Genomic DNA, 23,622 nt, shown 5'->3' with positions numbered 1-23,622 from the left:
ACCAGTTCCAAGCTGATGAGTTAAGGAAATCTGATAACTTTGGGGGGGAGAGGTCTTCTTTAGATCAGTGCTTCAGCTCAGAGCTAAAATGCTCTTATCAAAATACACCCAACATAACGCTACATGATGTTGTGAGCTTCACCCTGGGAACTGCCTGCTAAAATCAGCCCATAGATTAGCTGAGATTGGAGACCATGTTAAGATTTTGTACTCCAGGCCGAGGCTTTAAATTTAAGCACCACTAGCAGCCTAAAGCCACTTGTGTCATCAGGTTTGCATTATACCTGATCTGAGCACGGCCTCATTGACACCTTAACTGGAGTAATTAGGTGCTTAGTTCCTGGCTTTTATATTGATTTTGGCTGAATATGTAAAAATTAGTTTTGATTTAGCAAATTAAGGCGCATTTTAAGTAAAGCTCAGCTGAAAAAGACAAAGGACTCGTCCACGATCACAGTTGGAAAGCCTGTTCTGTACAGTCTCATTTCCTGCATTAACATTGCAAATGAGCTGCTAAAATCCAGCTCACTTCATTCAGTCCCCGTTCATTCATCCTCTAATTCAAAAGAACACCTGTCAAGATGGTTGACTCGCCCAGGCAAGTTAATGTTGCTACACCTTTATCATAGATTAGGGATTTGTGTTTTATGCTCAGCTGTCAAGCTCGTGCTCTTGGCTTGGTTAATGTTATTTTCATGTGGGCTCCACAACTTTCCGTGGGTTAAATAATGATACCCTGAGAAAGGATGCCTCTGCTTAACACACTGAAATTAAAAAGGGCGAGGATCCAACATGGTCACAGAGGCACTTAAGTATGGAGTGCTGTGAGGAAGGCCCTAATTCAAACTACCATAGCCAGACTACTTAGCCACCTTATACACGGTTCATGTAAAGTCAAATATGAGGTTGATCAAATTAACTTTGTTAATGTTTAAAAAGAAATGTGTGAGCATTATGTCAGCACTAGAAATTACATTTAAATACACTGGAAATTCAAGAAGAAAAATGTTTTGCAGAACATGCCTAAATTCGCAACAGTTAAATGAACAGCAACAGTGGAAGTTTATAACTCCAACTGTAACAAATGCACCTTACTGTAACAAGAATTATACAACTGTTTAGCAACAGGGCCTTACAGTGATGTGCCAATAGTGTATTACGTTGATACAAAAAAGGGATTAAAAGGGTTATGATTTTACATATTGCAATAAGACACTTCTGTTAACCCATTATACAGTGCTGACAGCAAGAAGGCCCTCCAATTTCCTGCTTTTGTGGTACTTAGAACATGTAGAAGAACAGCCTCTGCAGAATTAGACAGTCAGCTGCTTCTATATACTTATCTGAACTGAGGAATATCAAACCGAAGGCAAAACACACTACAAAATGACATTCATTAGGGATGTATGACCAGCATTCCTTAAAAGAAGAGGAAGTGTGTGTGTACGGAGTGTGTAAGGCACAGAGGGTGGAGATTGTTGATTTTACCTGCGAAACGTATCCAGGAGGCACATATATTGGAGGCACTGAACCATTTGGAGACATCATTGGAACCTGAGCAGGACCTAGAAAAAACAAACACAAAAAACCTGAGTATTCCTGTCAATGAACGCACAACACTGTTGTCATACACAGTCTGGAATCAGTGCAGTGTTGCATCATGCTTGGAACTAAGGCCACACTGCAAACATTCCCCAACAAATGTTATATAAAATGTGCAAGGTAATGCAACACAAAGGTTTCAGAAGAGAGTTAGCAATTGTTCTCTAGTTGGCAGCAGCAGGTTGTCAGTCATGCCTTTATTGTTAATGTATTTTCTTTAAAAGCTACCACCGCAGGATTTTAAATGTAAGATCCATCAGGGGTTTTTGATTTCAGTGAGACAAGATGATTCCACACAAAACTCTTGTTAATAAACATGAGGCATAACTTTCCACTTTTCAGAACAATTATTATTAATCACCATCAATACATTGCTTGAAGATCATAATAATAATAATAATAATAATAATAATAATAATAATAATAATAACAATAACAACAACAACAACAATAATTTGACTGAATAAGTCAACTGATGCCTTCATATGGAGTGATTTAAACACACACACACCACAACATGATGCAATCCATTTAAAAATGAACCCACATAAAGTACAAGATAAAACAAAAACAAGATAAGTGAAGTATAACAATGCAATACTCCAATATTGTTACATGGATGCTTCAGGCTTGATATGGATTATGGTGAGACAGACAGAAGAAATAGGCAGAGCACTAGTACAGTACACTAGTCTCTAGTACAGTTGGACAAGAGGACATTTTATTCACCAATTCAATCAATAAAAGTACTGTCTCAGTAGCCCAAAAAAGAAAATAACTTCCAAAGCATAAATATTTGATTGTCAGAAGTGACTGTTGAGCTAATCTGACATGTCACCAGTATGCAACAAATCTTTTACTTTACCAATGATTGTAGCAAAGATTCTAGTATTGTAACCAAAGGCAGTAACTCCTGCGAGCGCATGAGTGAAATGGACTCAATTAGAGCTTGTTCTCGCTTAAAAGTACTTGAAAGCAAATATTTTTAGTTTTGCTTTTGATATCATTGATATCATTTTGATCAGCATCTGACCCTGTCCGTCTGTACCACACTTAGGTGATAGGGTTTCCATGGAGACATGCTTCCTGTGCTGAAAGAATTAAAAGGTAACATTAAGTGAAGGGTAAGGGCATGATTACGGCAAGCTGTTTCAACATATAATCCTCACTTTCTGATATGAAGAAGCGCAAGAATTGCAATGGCTACCAAGCCAGTTTTATTTGTATTAATTGAATTGGTGAATGAAAGGTTCCTCTTGTTTAACTGGAGAGTCCACTGTCTATTTTATCGGTCTGCCTGAACTGTTTACATAATAATACCACATATTTAAAATACTACTAATAATAAATGAAGCAGCTGCTATGAGCTATGTAGTATGCACCTATACCTAGCACCTAGCTTTTGAGCTATGTACCTTAACACGAAATGATGCATACCCTGATACCTGGGTTGCAATATATATCAGGCCACAAATAAACACAACTTTTCTTAAACTCTGTTAATGTGTACAATCCTGGTTACCCTCATACATTTTTTTTTATAATTTATTTTGGTTTAAACTGTTAAATATTAAAGGATAAAACACTTTTTCTACATAGCAATACATTTAAATGCGGACAGTACGCACCCTGAAGCACATGTCCAAGTAACTGAAGATTTGGGTTATTTATTGGTTCTCTCTCCGCAGCACCAGACATTGGATTCAGGGAATAACGGAAGAAGCTGAAGGTGAACTTTAATTACTGCAGACCTTGGACATTTCTCAGGGATTTCACAGAGGAAAATAAGAATCCAATAAATCTAACGTTTGACCATTGGCTGTATAAATATCATTAGCGCTTAAAGACAACAAAGGGAAATTCGGCTCACAGGAAGCAATAGGCCTCCGATGGCCGTTGGCGCAGTGCATGTTTCTGGGCACTCATAGAAGCAAGCGATTTCCACAGCGGAAAATGTGCTTTCATTAATGCCTGCTTGGAGGTTGCAGAGTAGCTTATGTGATAAAAACCTTCACTTAAGAGAGCACGGCCCTAAAGCCAGCATGATAGCTGTTCACATCCAGGCTATACAACTGGAGGATGCCCATCTTAAAATATGGCTTCTCAAATAGAACTGAAAGGGTTAACTGAAGCAATGTAACCCTTCCGTTTTTGTTTGTGTTTTGGGGGTGCAGCTGGTGATAACTTTGAAAGCAACTTTGAATCCTTTAGTACTCCAGCTGGCTTTACAGTTGGCCGTTATGGTTGGATGGGGTGCAGTTGGCCAGTGCTGCAGGTGGATATGTGGCTGTAATGAATAAGGGCTCAGGGAGTCGGTCTGCTCTGACACAAGCATCACCTTTCTACACTCTATAACTGGCAATGCAAAAAGTGGATTAAATCATATGATGCAGAGATAAGTGTCAGGGGGAACTCGCTGTACTAAACTGGGGCTGTAAAACAATATCATCAGGTTTTCCTTTGCACCAGTGTTTGTTTATTTATTTTTAATAACAGTTTTCAGAAATACCCTTCTGTAGATATACTATTGCACGATAAAATGGTAAATGGTAACCCACAAATCATGTCCTAATCAGGTTACTAATTAACGGTGTGCAGATACAAGAGGGAAACTGGAACCAAAAGGCTCTGCATCTGGTTTCCTATTCAGTCAATATCAGTAAGCAACACACTTTCATATATACCTGAACGCGCACGCACACGCACAGGTACAGCACAGCGGCAGGGCACTGCAAGGCCACAGGTACAGCACAGCGGCAGGGCACTGCAAGGCCACAGGTACAGCACAGCGGCAGGGTACTGCACAGCCACAGGGCAGTACAGACAGAGCTCTGTCAGGGCTGGACTGAAGGTGTAAATGTATTAAATGATGCAATGCTTGCCTGCTTTTTTCCTGTTGCAGCCCCCTTCACACTGGTTTTGAATGCTGGCAAATTGCAGGATGTACCCATTCACAAAGAAAACAGAGAACGCAGGCATTAGCGATGTAGCGTTGGGAAAGAGATGCTACAGAAGCATGTGGATTTGGGAGAGGAAACACTTACCAATATTCTGGACGTGTTTGTAAAAGTTTGATAATTTCACTGTTTTTCCAGTTTCCTTGCATTGTGTTTATTGGGCTATTGGTTCTAACCATGGCGGCGGTTAGTAAATCAATACCAAGAACAAATAATCAAGAGGGAAAAGCGAACGATACATCAATCTAGATGCATTTTCATGCTATGCCCAGGTCATCAAGCTGTACGGTTTTGTTTTTTCAGTGTGGTCACAGAGCATTTGAACCCTTGAACCCAGTATGAGACTCGGCTCTTGGATCATGGTCACGTACAGAGAGGCATTGTGTGGGGTCTTGACACTGCAGTAAAGTGAAATCAACTAAAATAAATGAGCAAAAAGACATGACATTACATCGTGTGCATATCTATATCTACCAAAAGTAGATATTTATTTTATATTTCATATCAGTTCATCAAAGACGAGTTTGGTTCTTTCAGTTCGTTCAATTCTCTGATTCCCAACTGCTCTCCGTTATTTGTTCATTCAGGGCGCTCAGCTCTGGCAGAGCGAAACTTGCTGCTTATTCACGTCCCACTTAAAAAAAACAAAACTGAGTTTTTATTGGCTGACATATACATCTTTTCTTTCACTTAAAAGATTATTTCAAAAATATTCATTAGTTCGAGAACTGCCCATCACTAGTCATACGCCAGCATTCGTTTTCCTGCTCCATTCACAGACCCTTTGCCAGACTCCAGCATTTAGACTTGGTCCATAAGGTGGACAATTGCTGGTGTCAAAATCCCAGCATAAACCATTTCACACAGACCTTGCCAGCAACAAAATGCCACCAAAAAGCCAGTATTTGTTTCAGTGTGAATGGGAAATTCGAGCAATCTGTCGTGGAAGACTTGTCACTCTCACAAGCTGATTTGAAAAGGGCAGATCTTGGTTTGCAAACTGGACTTCAGTTTCCTGAAAAAATGTAGATTCCCTTTCAATTTTACAGTTTGAACACTTTATTGAGATTGTTAACAACAAAGAAAGAAGGGCTATGAAACAATCAACACTAGACATTAAAATGTGCAATAGTGCATGAGAGTGTTAGAGTATATATTAACAAATATACATTTATATAAACATATATACATCAATATACATGGTATACACACATATATATACACGTGTATACACTCACCTAAAGGATTATTAGGAACACCATACTAATACTGTGTTTGAGCCCCTTTCGCCTTCAGAACTGTCTTAATTCTACGTGGCATTGATTCAACAAGGTGCTGAAAGCATTCTTTAGAAATGTTGGCCCATATTGATAGGATAGCATCTTGCAGTTGATGGAGATTTGTGGGATGCACATCCAGGGCACGAAGCTCCCGTTCCACCACATCCCAAACATGCTCTATTGGGTTGGTGACTGTGGGGGCCAGTTTAGTACAGTGAACTCATTGTCATGTTCAAGAAACCAATTTGAAATGATTCGACCTTTGTGACATGGTGCATTATCCTGCTGGAAGTAGCCATCAGAGGATGGGTACATGGTGGTCATAAAGGGATAAACATGGTCAGAAACAATGCTCAGGTAGGCCGTGGCATTTAAACGATGCCCAATTGGCACTAAGGGGCCTAAAGTGTGCCAAGAAAACATCCCCCACACCATTACACCACCACCACCAGCCTGCACAGTGGTAACAAGGCATGATGGATCCATGTTCTCATTCTGTTTACGCCAAATTCTGACTCTACCATCTGAATGTCTCAACAGAAATCGAGACTCATCAGACCAGGCAACATTTTTCCAGTCTTCAACTGTCCAATTTTGGTGAGCTTGTGCAAATTGTAGCCTCTTTTTCCTATTTGTAGTGGAGATGAGTGGTACCCGGTGGGGTCTTCTGCTGTTGTAGCCCATCCGCCTCAAGGTTGTACGTGTTGTGGTTTCACAAATGCTTTGCTGCATACCTCGGTTGTAACGAGTGGTTATTTCAGTCAAAGTTGCTCTTCTATCAGCTTGAATCAGTCGACCCATTCTTCTCTGACCTCTAGCATCAACAAGGCATTTTCGCCCACAGGACTGCCGCATACTGGATGTTTTTCCCTTTTCACACCATTCTTTGTAAACCCTAGAAATGGTTGTGCATGAAAATCCCAGTAACTGAGCAGATTGTGAAATACTCAGACCGGCCCGTCTGGCACCAACAACCATGCCACGCTCAAAATTGCTTAAATCACCTTTCTTTCCCATTCAGACATTCAGTTTGGAGTTCAAGAGATTGTCTTGACCAGGACCACACCCCTAAATGCATTGAAGCAACTGCCATGTGATTGGTTGGTTAGATAATTGCATTAATGAGAAATTGAACAGGTGTTCCTAATAATCCTTTAGGTGAGTGTGTGTATATATATATATATATATATATATATATATATATATATATATATATATATATATATATATATATATATATATATATATATGTGTGTGTGTATATATAAACATGTTCTATTGAGATTAAACAATAATTAATTAATAAATAGTATGCTTAAGAACAAGTGTGTTAAATTGGGAAATAATTATTCCACTTTAATCGAAAATTATTTTAAAGACATTTCCATTAAGTGTGTGGGTTGAAAGGTGTCAGCAGGTTTTGTTTTTTTCTTTCCCCCAGGGAAGCTGATTCAAGCACTTTAGAGATGTACTAAATTAAAACTAAAAAATATATAAAAAATACACCTTACAACTTTCATCAAAGAGTCTCTTTCATACAGGGTGTGAATACTTGTGATCTATCATGGAGGAGGTAAATACACTATTTACAGTATGTATACAAGTGTATAATATCAAACCTATAAAACAACATTAAATAGCTTTTCATTTTGATAAGCAATGTGTGCTCAGTGCACAAGATGGTCATGTATGAAGCACTCAGCTTTACATGTTCTGCATTTTTGGTTAAATAGTTCAATAAACCAAGACAGTGCTTATATCAACAACAAACCACTGAGTTGAAGCGCAGAGACAATGGATACTTCTGTGATCCAAAAACCTTGATTTGCAATGTCCTGGTGACGAAAACTTTATGAGGGTTTGCTTAAATAAATATTTATCAGCTTGTATAAAGTATAGGCTGGGTCACAGTGACCATGGATGCAGCAGCAAACGGCAAGAACAAGATGAATTTTACAAGATGACGTGCTCATGAACTACACACACAGCCAGGCAGGAATATTACAATCACATTTGTATCTGTCTTAGCTTTCCTTTTGTCTAGCATAATAATGAATTTGCACCCCAAACACAGTTAATTAATGCTTCAAATTAATGCACCTATCTGGGGGCTTCGCCAATTACAGTTTCACAGCAATTAACTCCAAAACTGATAGATGTTTTTTTGCACTTCATTTCGGAGGCTATTTTCGAGCCTTTTATTTGCACCTCATTTGTCACAAATATCAGACGTTGCATGCCAGGCCTGTATGTTAGTCATCCTGATTTAATGATGCAAAAATGTTAAGTCCGAGTCAAACACTAAAAATACAGAAAAATTGATTTGTAATGTATAATATAAGATAGAAAGATTTCACTTGAAAAATATGCAGATCATGAAAAATCTCGTTGATTTTAGAATTAAGATTTAACAAATAACAAAAGTTAAACAAAATCCAAACTAAAACAATAACAGTATTTTTTATTCTCTACTACGTATTTTCTATGTCCACCTTTACAACATTGCAGAGCTAAGCACCATAGGGTGTGACTGGAGAATCTCTCGTGTAACCCTTCAGTTCTTTTCTGTGTCCCAATGATAGCACACAGTCTTGATAAGGTTTGTGGCTGGTCTTTAGTGTGGCCATTACAGTACTGTTAAAACTATTTACTTTGTTGAAAAATACTGCTTTACCATCTTAAAATACTATTGTTTTTGATAAGAAACGCAGAGGTTTCACACTGAGACACAATTTTCTTTCACACTTACTAATGTTGCTGTAGCACGTCCGCTACAGCTATATTTCAAAATCTTTCACAGATAAAAAAAATAAATAAAATTAAAAAATTAAGAAAAAAAACAACTGCATAAAAACTCTGGATATGCTTGGTGGCATTATTTTGCAACAATGACCCTATGCATTTTACAACTTGTGTTTATTTTCTTTCAATATTTTAAATGAACAGTGTGGTTATTTTGCAAACTTTGATAATTCAGGATCTGACCATTTTTAAATGATGGATTTCCAGCAAAGGCAGTTACCTTGACATTTTAACTTGTCCTCACAAAAATTAACCTGCCTAACTTTGTGCATGAAGGTTACGCATGGAGTCGTGGTACAAAAAAGGTACGGGAGGGGAGGGTGGCGGACAGGGGGACAGGGGTATACCCAGTTGCTTATATTTAGTACATTCATTTGACAAAGTATAAAAATAAAACATTTCAGTAGATTATTTTAGTTTATGTTTTAGTATTAAAACAGTTTCAGACCACTTTTCATTTTAATTTGTTAAAAGATTACTGATTACAAGCATTTTGTGTTTTATTAAATTCAAGTGTACCATTTCCCCTTGCACCACTGTGCAGTGCACAAAATGAATGTTGAAAAATTATGGCAAAGAGGATTGAGTAATTCAGGGCGGGAGGTCTGGGGGTCCTCCCCCATAAGATTTTGACAATTGGAGAACTAAAATGTGCAATTCTGAGGTCTGAAGTCGAAAAACATAGCTCAAAATCTCAATTAAATCAGTCAGATTTGGACTCAAACATACACCAATCAGCCAAAACATTATGACCACTGACAGGTGAAGTGAATAACACTGATAATCTTGTTATCATGGCACATGTCAGTGGGTGGGATATATTGGGCCGAAAGCACCTACAATGGGCACGTGAGCATCAGAACTGAACCACGGAGCAATGGGAGAAGGCGGCCTGGTCTGATGAATCACGAGTTCAGGGTGTTGACTTGGCCTCCAAATTCCCCAGATCTCAATCCAATCTGTGCTGGAAAAACAAGTCCGATCCATAGAGGCCCCACCTCTCAACTTACAGGACTTAAAGGATCTGCTGCTAACGTTTTGGTGCCAGATACCACAGCACACCTTCAGAGGTCTAGTGGAATCCATGCCTCAATGGGTCAGGGCTGTATTGGCGGCAAAAGGGGGACCTACACAATATTAGGCAGGTGGTCATAATGTTATGGCTGATCGGTGTATCTTTGCTTCACAACCACATATCACCAGCGAAAAATCACATATAAACGAAATTATGCAGGCAAACTAGACACGGTTTCTGGTGCTTGTCAATCACAGATCTATTTTGGTGGGTCCCTGTAATTGAAACTGGTGAGGAACCTGCTAGAAATAGGCGTCTTCATTGGAAATCAGCTGTTTGTGAATACAAGATGGCACTGTGACCCCCCCGGTCGTGTGTGTGCACTTTTATATTTTGGAGGCGAGGTTGAAATATGTCCACACGACAATAGAGACAATAACTGCAATGAAGCGCTGTCTGTAGCTCTGAATGAGATTTCTCCACTTCTCCACTGGTAGTTTGGCCCACTCTTCATGAGCAAACCACTCCAGTTATCTCAGGTTTGATGGGTGCCTTTCCCAATTGCGAGTTACAGCTCTTTCCACAGATGTTCAATGGGATTTAGATCAGGACTCATAGAAGACCACTTCGGAATGGTCCAATGTTTTCTTCTCATCCATTCTTGGGTGCATTTTGATGTATGTTTCGGGTCAATATCCTGCTGGAGGACCCATGACCTGCGACTGAAACACAGCTTTCAGACACTGGGCTGTACATTTCACTCCAAAATGCCTTGATAGTCTTTTGATTTTTTTGTGCCCTGCACAGAATCAAGAAACCCAGTACAAGAGGCAGCAAAGCAACCCCAAAACATCACTGGGCCTCCTCCGTGTTTCACGGTAGGGATGGTGTTCTTTTCTTTGAAAGCTTCATTTTGTTTCCTGTAAACATGGAGTTGTTGTGATTTACCAAAAAGCTCTACTTTTGTTTAGTCTGTCCAAAGGACATTCTCCCAGAAGGACTGTGGCTTTTGGCAAACTCCAGTCAGGCTTTTTTGTGTTTCTCTCTTAGAGAGGTCTTCTACTATGGAGCCCATTTTCATTCAGACAGTGATGTATGGTGCGACTTGAAACTGTTGCACCTTGAGCTTGAACGTCGGCTTAGATCTGTTTTGAGGTTTTCCTTGGTTCTTTCTCCACCATTCAAACATTCCTCTTCATTCTTGGGTCAATTCTCCTCTTGCTGCCATGTCCAGGGACATCCAGTTGGGTACAGTCCCATGGGCCATAAATGTCTTAATAATACTGGCAACAGTGCTCACAGGAACATCAAGCTCTTTAGAGATGGTCTTATAGGACCATGCTTGGCTATTACCTTCTTTCTAACCTCCTCAGACAAGTCTGTTTTCCTTCTCTTTTCCATGTTCAGTGTGATACACAGTGACACAAAACAGCAGAGTGAGTACTTTTCTCCATTTAAATTGGCTGAATGAGTGATAATGTGATTGAAGACACCTGTGATACTAATTAAAAGAGAATGTTCTGTTTGAGATATCACTAAAATACAATTATTTCATATAACTTCAAAAGGGTCTCAATAATACTGTCCAGGCCATTTTAGAATGTCTTTAAAGATTAAGCAAGAATTCAGTTATTTTCATTTATTTTATTTTTATAGACATGCATGTATTGATAACAAAAGACATTTTAATTTCAACACTTTACAGAGTGAACGGTGCATTATTTGAATAAAATGCAAGGGTACCAATAATTTCAGCCACGTCTGTAGATTGCAACTTTTTCAAAATGTTCTTGATTGCCTGCATTACCTTTACACAAAGAGAGCGGCCATCTTAACACCATAGCAGCATCAAGGCCTTTCCAATATACTGTTGGTGGTCTTCCCTGATTAGAAAACGAGCCCCTTTCTACAACTCGAAGCGCGGTTTCATTATAGGCATATAATTATCCACAATCAAAGGAACAGGCTGGAGTTAGAAAATCCATTGTTGATTGGTCATTTCAACAACGAGGGATAACTTACTGCTCAGCCACTGTAGCGGAGCTGCGCGCACACACACACACACAGATCCATACGCACAGATACAGACACAGAGGTGCACACAGACACTAGAGATAATAACAACATCATTAATAATAAGTGATGAGTTTACCATAATTGAAAATTAGAAAGGAAAATAATAATAATCAAGAAATCTAACTCATCTGTCCAAAACAGATGAAAATAAGGTCTGAACATGATATTATTTCTATAGCCTTTAAAAAAAAAAAAAAATACTGAGGAAGTTACAATGTTTCACTGGTAACTTCAAGTGAATGCAGGAGTCATAGTGCCCAAGGCAGGGAAGCATTTTCCCTTTTTGCGATCATAACTAATCAACACTTGATAGGACTTCAGGCACATTTGCATTATCTGCAGGGAAAACTATACAGGCAACTTTCCACACAGTTCATTAGAGTTCGCCCACCTTTCCCATTACACCTTGTCTTGTAAATCATTTTAATCCTCTTACTAGAATATGTGGTATAGCCCTTTCATACATGTATGTGGATTTATTATTAAGTGAATTACCACCCACATCGCAACCACCAAACTCAGAATCTATTTTTCACAGACGTATTGGGCTAAATCAATATATAAAAACTGCTTCACAAACTGGAATACTGAGAGAAGTCTTTTGCCAATGTATGCATTATGAGAGGTGCTGTAAATAGAGTATATTTCACATCACCAGTACATATGGCTGTTAAGTAAACATGCAGTGAACAGCATAGAAATACAAAACACTTGTTTGGGGAGCACTTGCTTCTCTATTGAGGGGTTACCATCCCGGTTCGTTTCAAATAGGAATAAGCAGAAAAGCACTCCACATTTTATTACAAAAACACTAATAAATAGGTTGCTATTTTTCCAAAACAAATTAACACATGTGAATACACCACAGGGATTTACATTACTGAGAGGAAGGTTTTAATTTTTGGAATACAATCTTCATTGGGATATTTGGTTTCATTCAAATATTATTAATTTGTCGTGATAGATAATTCAATAATATTGTTATATTTACAAGCCTTGCATGTATGCATTTTGTAAAATGTCTTAACTACTGTTTTTGATGATTGGGCAAAACAGGTCACAGGGGATGTAGACATTACACTATCATTACCACTGTTTGGTGGAGTGGGATAATTTAGAGATATCTGTACAGCACTAGAACCACACACAGAGATACAGACACATATGGACACAGACACACAAATACAATCAGACACAAGGCACAAAGAGATGCAGACACACATATACTGATACACGGACACAAAGATGAAGACACACCCAGACAAAGCGATGCAGTGACACAGACACACAGCCATATAAAGGGACATCGACATACTGCGATCACAATGGGAGAATAAAAGCATGAATAACAGTGTAAATAACAACAGAAGGCAAAGAGAGTCATCAGCACGGGGGTGTGTAGGCTCGATTAATTCTTTTCAGTTGTCAAACACAAAGCTACCCCCTCCCCAGCCTCACCTCGGCCCGAGCTGGGAAATGCAGCGGGAAGAGAGAGAGAGATAGAGAGAGATGGAGAGAGGGAGTGGGGGGGCTCTAAATAATCCCTTTAGAAAAGCACAGGTCGCAAGCACAGCTATACATAGCATTAGCCTAATGTGAGGAAAGCGATGAGTCATTCTTTCCTTGTTGTTCCCAGGAGAGCACGGCACTCAGGATTTTACTGCAGCACATTAGGTTAGCCATGTGTCTCGAGCGCGAACACCCACACTTTGACATCACACCGAGCACAGCGATAGGCATCTGTGACGCAGACAGCCCAGACAAGATCAAACAAAAAAGGCCAGAGTTGTCCGGACGCAGGGGGAACATCACTGACGTGGCTGTGCACAATGCCTGTCCATGCTACAAAAATATATCACATCAAATCAAATATGAAATCAATAGATCCAAGCTGCCAGAAACAGAGAAATCCCCCCTCCACCTCCTGCAACCCCCTCTCCTCCTTGACGTGTTCACTTCATAGCCTCCAGTCAGCAGCAGCATTTCTGTGGTGGCTGGGAGAGAACAGACAAAGGTCAAGAGCCTTGTCTTCCTGTGCACTTGCTCCTTTTTTCTGACAAGTGTCGTTTCCTCCTCTTCTTCTTCTTCTTCTTCTTCTTCTTCTTCCTTCCAGCCTCAGGGTGTTTCAGCTTCTCCCTTGTTCTCCCTGTCCCTCCCGGGAAGCAGTATCAGAATCACGACTGCAGGGCTTCTCCTGACTGCCGGACAAGCACATGTTAAAACCAGAAGGGGTTGGTTGTGACAGCTGATGGAAACAACGCAGGCAGGCCGGGGTTCAAGGGTCAGCCCAAGGAAAGACATCGTCTGTCAAGCGCCATTAGATCCACGGAAAGGACTCAGATGGTCTGATCCTCCCATGTCAGTTATATCCCATCCCCCTGCCCCTACCACCACCAAGCACTCTCCCAGCATGTCGCACAGCCTCACCAAAAGGCAGTTTTGACAAACACATCAGACAGATGTCAATTCCCCAGCTTCCTCAATCAAATAAATAATAATAAAAAAAAGGCAAACAAATTAAGGTTGTTTGTTCAGCTGCTTCGGTACTGTATTACAGATGCATATTGGCCACTTTGTGAGTGTGTGTTTGTGTGCGTGTGTGGGTGTGCGTGTGCGTGTGCGTGTGCGTGTGCGCGCGTGTCCATTTTTGTCTTGTTGGTACTTTTTGGTTGCTTGCTTCCCTTACTTTGGAATCTGGCAAACTCAAAAGTATGAAACCACAAAAATTAGTTCCCTACAAGACGTATGAAGACCCACTATGGTGAAACTTTGCATGTACGCTACTGGTACAGCAGTCTCAAGTTTATTTGAGGCGGGTTGCTGCAATAAAATAAATGCAGTGGGCCAATGATGTTTCTCATATGAGCCATTACACAATTATCATCATCCTCATCACACCGGACACTAGCTGTACTAGTACTTAGGTAGAGGTCTCTCTCAAAGTAAAGAGTACAATGTTTAACTTTAGTCAAAGTAAGAAAAGTTAGAAGGAAAAGTCTCATAAAACCCTTCATATTGTCCCTGCTACAGAATTACCCATACTCTCTCAAAAGTCAATCCATAACACAAATCTGCACACATATTAGGATGAAGAGGCTTGCGATGGCCATTAGTGTCTCATTAAGGGCATGATAAAGAAGCAAACAGGTTTTATTCGCTCCAGACGAGATCACAGGAGACAGGTGAACAAGTTCCTCATTATAACTCTTTAAACAGCCCAAAAAATATAACATGGACTTAGATTGCTACAGTCAAGTCACATGTAACTCTGACCGCCAGCTAAGAAGTCCCACACGCAAAGCTGAAATGCCTTCTTCAAAACGTACCCTTTCACTCAGAGTCACTGCTGAGAAAACCCCCAAACCGCTTTCCTTCAAAAAGTTCCTCCAAGAGGGGGCAAACTTGAGATTACACAGCATATCAATATTCAGTGAAGCTCTGCATTTGATATAGCCTCCATTCATGCCCCCTATACACACTGCCCCATAGGATCATTAATTTAAGATTTCCCAGGCATCTGTAAAATGACTCCTTTCCATTGTAGTGCCTGCAGAAGTAAACTTAACCTTCTCACTAGCCTTTGCCCCACTGCTAAAACCTGTCTAAAAACCATAATCAGGACATTTTGTTTCCGGTCACACAATTTCTCACATTGCCTCCCCTTTTCCCAATCCAGAAAATACCGCTTTTCACTTGACTGTGTGCACAGGGTGTACTTTTGTCTTTTAAGCACCTTAACAGTAAACCTGCTCCATCAAGCTTTGGTTAAAAATACAATAATGCTAATACTGGTCAGGAATGCTTTGTGTTGCCTATTAATGGCTTTAAACTGAGGGTGTGCTTTCATAGACTTTTCTTTACGTCTTAACTGCTATTCATATTGCTGTCTGTGGTACAAAACTGTTGTTATTGGTTTCTTAAATGAACAGTGAAATAAGTAATCTACAGGGTTATATTCTTGGATAGACTTTTTCCTTTGTCACTTAACTGTTACTTTATTCCTCAGTATGTATTACACACTGCATATATTTATAGTTAACAGAGTATAGAAGAGATCCCAAGTTTACTTTATTTTTTTATTTTTTAAGAGTTCTCTGTCCATCGAACCCTGCACCCAATTCCCCATATAGCTCTCCTCTTCCCCATCGCTGTAAATGCAGCCAATAGTGTGCCTCCAAAGAGCTCCCCTCGGGACACCACTTGTACATCAATGTTGAATTCTGTCACCCTGCAGTGTTTTACTTGTGGAAAATGTACCCGATCAAAGAGAGGGGAAGTGTTTCAGGGAGACCTTTTGTGGTGTTCTGTAAGGGTTTGCACAGAGCAGGGATGATAGAACCGCTTTAAGAGGGGGACATTTGTAATGAAAACTATTCGACAAAGCTACGAGTGTGTGGGGGGGGGGGGGGGGGGAGTGACTTACTAAAACATCCATACCACCATTTCTCAGTTCCTTTGCAATGTAGAAACAAGGTGTATTTCTTCTCCATCTTGTGGCCCATTCCAACTGTTCCCAAGGCTGAAGTGCATGGCGTGCATTGCATTGTGCTACTCCGGTTAGCTACCTTCCGACTGCAAATCTAGGCAGAATCAAGACAATGTCTTGGGAAATGTATACCACAATACGGAAAACAAATGTCACAAGGGGAATCAAAGCGATAAAAGATGCCTGCCTAGGCCTCAGTCTCAAACACGGTGCATGCCTCCCACGCACATGTCTGCACAGTTTGCATTCCCCAGTGCAGTGCTGAGAGCAACATGGCACACCTACAGGAACACAGCGTCAGCCTGCAAATGCAGGAGGAACATGAATGAGAGCTGAGTGTCATATTCTTCTTCTTTGCATCCGGGATGAAATATTTATGAGGCGAAAGGCACAGAGGAAGAATTATTACAAGCCGCCCATGCCTCCTTACAAGGCCTTTGTTCTCTGGCTGTCAAGAGGCTGTTCCAACGATGAGCTCTCCGATTTGATTTGCTTTTTAAAAAACGTTACCTTCCTGTCAAGTGATTCCTGTCACAGAGAACACATTTTCACCATTGGTGGAAACTAACAGTTCACATTAACCCCCGAGCAGCCAACTGCACACACCCCTCATCGATGTAATCATCAAGCACTTCATTAGGCCTGTGAGCTGGTAAAAGCACTGCAAACAGTATATTTTTAGCTGGATGAGCTGGTGTGGAATCCAGCCTATGGTATTGCCAGCTTCGGCCCAACTGACAAAGCCCTGCCAGGGCAGACTGGCTGGGAATAAGTGCAGTCAGCAGTGAGTGGCTCCATGAGTCTCACACACACACACACATTAGTGTGATAGATGGACTGTAAGCATTCTGGGCTGAACAGCAGCTGATAACGGGTGTATTAGAAGATGCCTGTTCTCCTCTCCTCCGAAGCAGCATGGAAGTCACAGGGGTGGGCCGAGTACAGTAAATGGTGAGCGTGTGTGAGGTGGCATCGAAGTACAACTAGGCTATATGGTGTATACGAGTCTGTTACAGTGTCAGCAACCCCCTAGACTTTGTATATAAACTACCCCTGTCAGGGGATGGCGTCATGGGTTCGTCTCTTGTTGGGGGCAGGGTGGATCTGGTTCTCAGGTGTGCTGGAGAGGACAGCAACCAGAGGACAAAGACTGCCTAGGAGATATGGACAGAGGCTAGTCAGCAGTCAATATGCTCAGTGATATAGATTCACAGAGCTGGGGCATGTACTGCTCCGACTGGAAAGGGCTTGAATATGCCAGGCAAGATCTGTGGAGAGTGTGTGTTGCAAGAGAGTGCTTCTAAGGGATGCACTAGTATTCAGGCTTCAACACAACTCACCTTTCATCAAAACTCTCCATGGCTTCCAGTTGCATTGTAAACCTTTGTGAGGTGTGGGATGCGAAACCACTTCATTGCTCATCGGCTGGCCATTTAAAAATTAAAACAAACCAGAAACCTGATCGATTGGTAATGGCTTGTATAACATGGATGTAAAGTATGACAATTCGAGCATGGCAGAGCTAACATACAGCTGCTTTCTTAATACAGATGACAAGTTATTCATATATGATATGATGTAATCAGTTTATCCAGAGTAGCAGCCCCTGGGTAACAGTATGAATGCCCCTCTGTCAAAATGAAATTGTGCTCGTTGTACAAGAACTCCTATAGAGCCGACAGCTGGCAGAGCTGAACTCAGCTCTTCCAGTTCATTAATACTGCGTTTACACTGCAAGGTCGGGCCTGTAGGTGATCAAAGGAGAAATAAAGCGACATGCTTAAAGTCAATTTGTGGTTATTGTAAACACCAAGAGAAAAATAAAAAACGATACAGGTCTGCATTGTGGCGTAAACTTTGGTTCCAAAATGTTTTTCATGTTAAAAACATTAATTTTCTTGTACACGAAACTAGAGAGATCAATGCATGGTGAGAATGAAAGCTTTGGATGCAAAAACTCAATTTTAATAAATTGCTTGAAAAGTGTTTCAAATCAAAATCAACAATGATTTGCAGTCCCTTAAAACCAATACATCAAATAAAAGTATAATTTACATTGTCTAATAATAATTATCAATGAGAAATTTAATTTGAAAGCAAGATTATCATGATTCTTTTTTTTCTTCTAAATGATTAAATGAAGGTGGTTACACTTTTTAATTATTATTATTATTATTATTATTATTATTATTATTATTATTATTATTATTTTCTAAAACATAGAATATATGTGTTTGTTTGCCTGGGATTTTGTTCCTCATTTACACAAATTACATGTAGAAACAAACAAGTGTCTTACTATGGTTTAATATTTTGAAAAAATAAAGACAAATCCGAAAACTGCACCATTCATCTGATTTATGGAAATTAGATCTGTACAGTTTACGGCCATTTCATACCTGGGTGGGAAAAGTTGATATCTTTTTAGAAGCAAGCTCATCAATTCAAACATCCATTCCTGAATTGCTGAAGCTTTATTCTCAGATCTGATACTCAAAGGGAGAATAGTTAGTTTTCATGCATGCACAAACCTTATTTTTTAGAGGGGAAGGAAAATAAAAATTCAGGAAGCCATCTGAAGCTTAACAATTTAATGTACACACACTCACACACATTTATAAAAAAAATAAAAGCACAGTTTGCTTCGAGCCTCTCTCGCCAAGTAGCTTGGGAAAGCTACCAAAACACAGTAGATGAGTCATCTCTGATGCTCATTCTTAAAATAGGCTGCAGAATAGTCAATGAACAGTGTCTGGCCAAGTTAGCATGCTCTGCCAGTAAGCACTCATTCAGATTAAAAGCTCGCATTGCCAACGTGGATTCTTTTCTGATGTGAATGTCACGATCCATCGTCAATGTTTTTGCTGAAAATATATCATAAACAAAGTTTCTTTCATTGTTGGTGCTGTTTGAAGCCTTCCCCCTCTAAGACAAGGCTACCTGCAGTCTGCAAATGTCCCTGGCTATATGACTCAGCCCGCACTGACCTTATCCACATCACGCTGTCACACTGCTGCCTCCCCCCCAGCCCCAGCTACTAGCTCGGAGGCCAGGCTGCATTTTCTCAACTGTCGCCCACTTGCCCGGCTGGTCAACCAATCCTTTTGGTATTTGCGACAAAGTGTGTTTGCTTCGCGAAGTCACGACTTGTTTGTGAAGGACACTGGCATACAGTTCTAAGGAAAAGCAGTAACTACCCACACAGCAACTCACTGAATTGACCTTGTGGGGGGAATAAGGGGAGATGGAAAGACATCATGCTGAACACCCACCACTTTGAAGGCCATTACTTTATAAATACTGAATTAAGAAAGGGAAAATCTTCATTTTTAATTCCTCTGAATTACTGAATTACTCCATACAGGCTCCAACACCTCCTAAATAAACACACTCCAAAACAAATTAGAGATATTGTCTCCATAGTACTGTGCCCAGGCTTACAATGCATCACTCATAGTGGAATCTTCTCCATTTCATGCTAGCTGTGGCATCACAACTTGGGAGCCCATCTATGCCATATGATGATCATTCGGACTTCTATCCTCCAGTGGAGGCTGCAGTCCTAGCGCTTGCGAGTTCCCATGCATCTCTGTTCAATAGGTGCCATGCCCATCCCATTGCACATCCTCTTAGCTCATGTTAGTTCAGAATTGATCAACCCCCTCAATCCGTTTACCTTTAAAATGTCCGGCTCACACAGAGTTCTCTCAAAGTGGCTCCTCGTCACTCATGCCCACTCGTACCACAGACACCTACGGTTGCCTGACTCTCTTGGCAAGCGCACTGTGCCGGAGTTTGAGCTGACTGAAGGAAGCTACTCTACTCATTTTACTCTTATTTGGACTGATGCTGTATATGTATACAAGTAGAGTTTCATACAGACTGTACCTTAGCAACACACTTAATCATACTGAGAGAATCAAGAAATCAAGAGTCTTGCATGGTGTTTTGTAGCTGTGCAAGTTTATATTCACTGTCACATTCTCTTTTGGATATTTTAAAAAGGTGTATAGTTTGTGACAACTGTAAAGAACCCTGAGTAAAATGTCTTATTAAATAAATAAATACATTGACAAAGCAATGCTTAAAAGCTGAACAGTGACATGATATGATGAAGTTATTAATAAAGTTAATGTGATACAGGCTGCATGTAAAACATAAATCATCTGCTACTAACTATTTGATTTCATTCTGTCATCTTTCAGGAAGATTGATCGTATTGCCTCTCTTGGCCCAGTATTTCCTATGTCCATCAATAATGTAATGTGTCTTGCTATAAATCTAGCCTATTGCCATTTTCATCTTATAACACACGAGAGACTGTGCAGATTTAGATATAGACAGATTTTAGACACTGTACAGATATAGACAAGTCCAAATGAAGTTTAAAAAAGTTATGGAATTGAATAAGCAGCTCCTCCTGCCCATTCCCAGATATCACGTGACAAGGAATGTCACCTCACTGGCCAAACTGCCCGTCTCCCACACTGCGGCAGCACAGGGGGTGTCAAACCGTCCGTCAGCGAATAATAGTGTAGCACACACTAAGACACACACTGCTTTCAGACAAACACCAAAGAAAAGTACTGTTAACTGTTTAAAAGGTATTTGTTACATGTGGACAGAGCTGTGGAAATAAAGCAGAAAAGTGCTGGTCCTTGTATGGAAGCAAACTGAAATGGTGGTTCTCTGCATCTCATTATAATGCGACTACTTTCATCTACTTCTCGAGCCCCTAAGAAAATAAACTCCATTCTGAATTGAGAAAACATGAAATAAAAATCTTCAAAAGTGGCTTAATAAATGCTGTTCAAGGAAAGTGCATCATAACAGTTCTCTAGCCTCCAAAAGGAAAGCTGCCATTTTGAGTTGCCTTTGGTTCAGTCTATGTATTTTGGTATACCTCAACAGTGGAAAGTGGAAAGAGGAGGAAAAAAAAAAAAAAAAAGTCGCTTTGCTTTATTCAGTGACTCATCTCCCATCAGCGTCATTGAGAGAAGTACACACTGACAGCTAGTTACCTCTCACACTCGAGAGCACGCTTCTTTTCAAGTCATTGTTTCCAAATCTGCAGAAGAGAAAGAGCCAAGCTGTTCTCAATTATTTTATTTTTATTTTTTTTGTTCTTTACATATAATGAATTTGCTGCCCAAGCCAAGGAGGGGTAAAGGAGGTGCTATCTGCTCAGATGAAATGAGACATATCCTGTGCCCTCCACCGTCTGTTGACCGTAATGCCTAGTTCACACTACACGATTTTTAGGCCGATTTGAGCCCGATTCGACCCTCCCGACAAATCTGCACTGCTGGTCCCCACCACTGATGGTCGTGAAGTGAGACGGTGTGCGAGCCCCTACAATTTAACGTGTTTAATATTTACGACTTGATCTGCACCGATCATATAGGGTGATGTGACATGGTCAGTGTCACGCAGAGACGAGAGTTGAGCTGATTGAAGAAAATGAAACGAAGACTAAACCTGACCGAAGAATATGCTTTTCATGTGTATTTATTAAAATACTTCAAATACCAATGGTTGTTTCGGGGCAGGTTATTTAAAAAATCAGGGAAAATAATATTTTCAAATACAAATACCAATTAGTATCTGTAATTGACCCAGGTCTGCACAAAATATCGATATCTACAATGCGATCATACTGTGGGATGGATATCGCCTGTGACTGTTGTTCACCTCCAGCTCTCCTCCCCAGCCATGTCTTCACACACTCTATTTTCTCTCCACTTTTTGTGTTTGTCCACTGCAGATTTCCGGAGTTCTGCACAGAGCTGCACAAATCCACTGATCCCATTGGTGGAACAGCACAGATATACAAATGTGACCGGTAAATGTCTCCATCTATGTTTGTTCACCTTTTCTCTGGATGGATCATGTGTGTTTCTGTGGGGAGTATAGAGGCTGTGTCAGAGCTCCCCATGACAAAGGATTTCAGATCAGTTGTGAAGTGTATGACCCCCTGTACTTAAGCGATCGTGTAGTGTGCGCTCCTTCACAACGCAAAAGACATGAATTCAGTGCAAAATAGTCATTAAGTGTGAGCTGCCCACAATTCTCAAAATCGGGTTGGATTGCAGAAATCGTGTAGTGTGACCCCAGCTTTAAGCGAATGCAGACAGTAAATCTGTATTCTGCTGCTTCAAAGTTGTTGTTTTTTTACTGGGCACACTCTGTAGCAATGTATAAAAGAACATGAAGGTTACAAAAAATAAATAAAGTGGCTGTTCAGTTCACCTTGCTAATTTGGTTTTTAGTAGTTAAATCGATCCTAGAATTCAATCCAGCCTTATTTACAGCAACCAGTGACATTGCTTCAATTGATTGGCTTGTTCCAGACCAATATCTTGTATAGACTCCTGTTCTCAGTCTAACCCCAGTAATCTGTACTTAGGTCTTCTGGTCCTTGTTTTAACATTGAGCTTTAAGCGATCAATATGGTTGAGTCTGTCAAACCATTTTCGAATTCTGAATAACTGCATCAAATGTCCTCGTCCAGAGATTCAGTTCCTTTGACCTACACATGCATGACATTCCTTTGAGAAATACTCTGTCTGGGGCAGAAATTATCACAGTAACGTGGTGACCAAAAGCATCCACAATACTCCTCCATGTTTTCTCGATTCATATAGTCACGAATCCACATAAACGCCTACATCCCTTTCACAGGTTGCCTACCTTACACAATTTAAGATGTATTTATGCAGTTTGCATGCAGAGTCCACATTAACTTGAATTCACCAGGTGTCCGTTGGGTCCTGAATGATACTGAAGTCTGTAATAGGAATTCAGTGTCTTCGCCTCATTAGATACTTGGCTGTTTTAGAAGAACTAAATGCTCTAGTCAGTAAAATACAATAAACATCAAAAGGGGATTGACGATCTCAATACAAAACACTACGCAAAAGTCTCACACAAGGAGTATAATGGAAAACTCAAGCACATATTGAGGCAAAGATAGGAGATGGAATAAGATCTGGCCAAAGTCACAATGATTCATAGCTTTCAAGATCCAGGCTGATTAAGTCAGTGCTACTATAGCTACTAACAGCAGAGAAAGAATGACTGGATAATGGCCTGTGGTTGAGATCTTTCATGGGACTGCTACTTGTCAAGACTGCTCTGTGTTTTGTTAACATGTAAGCAGATGGGTGTAGGCGAGAGCCATGGAGAGAAACAGGGCATTTACACAGTTGAAATCTATGAACTTGACCTACATATATGAGGAAGGATCAAGCACTGGCTCTCTTTGTTGCTTTTATTATTATTTTTTTTTTAATGAAAAACCACCATGATACAGTGAAATCAAAATTAAACGGCAATAACAACAAAACGAGGACTGAGTGGCAGACCCCAATGTCCGTCATAACTCGAAGCATTTGTTTCAGATTT

The 23,622-nt window shown here is 40.2% G+C and overlaps 1 protein-coding gene across 2 annotated transcripts in view; it reads right to left on the bottom strand.

Annotated features, from left to right (window-relative positions):
* The window catches only part of fndc3a (fibronectin type III domain containing 3A), a 133,992-nt gene that overhangs the window by 45,704 nt on the left and 64,666 nt on the right, over positions 1-23,622 (bottom strand). For both annotated transcript variants that reach the window (XM_066699917.1, XM_066699916.1), the window contains exon 4: positions 1,489-1,565. In XM_066699917.1, the coding sequence (XP_066556014.1) occupies positions 1,489-1,565 (77 nt within the window). The remainder of the gene's footprint in view (positions 1-1,488; positions 1,566-23,622) is intronic.

The sequence above is a fragment of the Amia ocellicauda genome, chromosome 3 (assembly GCF_036373705.1).
Source record: "Amia ocellicauda isolate fAmiCal2 chromosome 3, fAmiCal2.hap1, whole genome shotgun sequence".
Lineage (NCBI taxonomy): Eukaryota > Metazoa > Chordata > Actinopteri > Amiiformes > Amiidae > Amia > Amia ocellicauda.
Note: the sequence above shows the minus strand (reverse complement) of the source record. Positions and strands in the feature narration are given on the sequence as shown.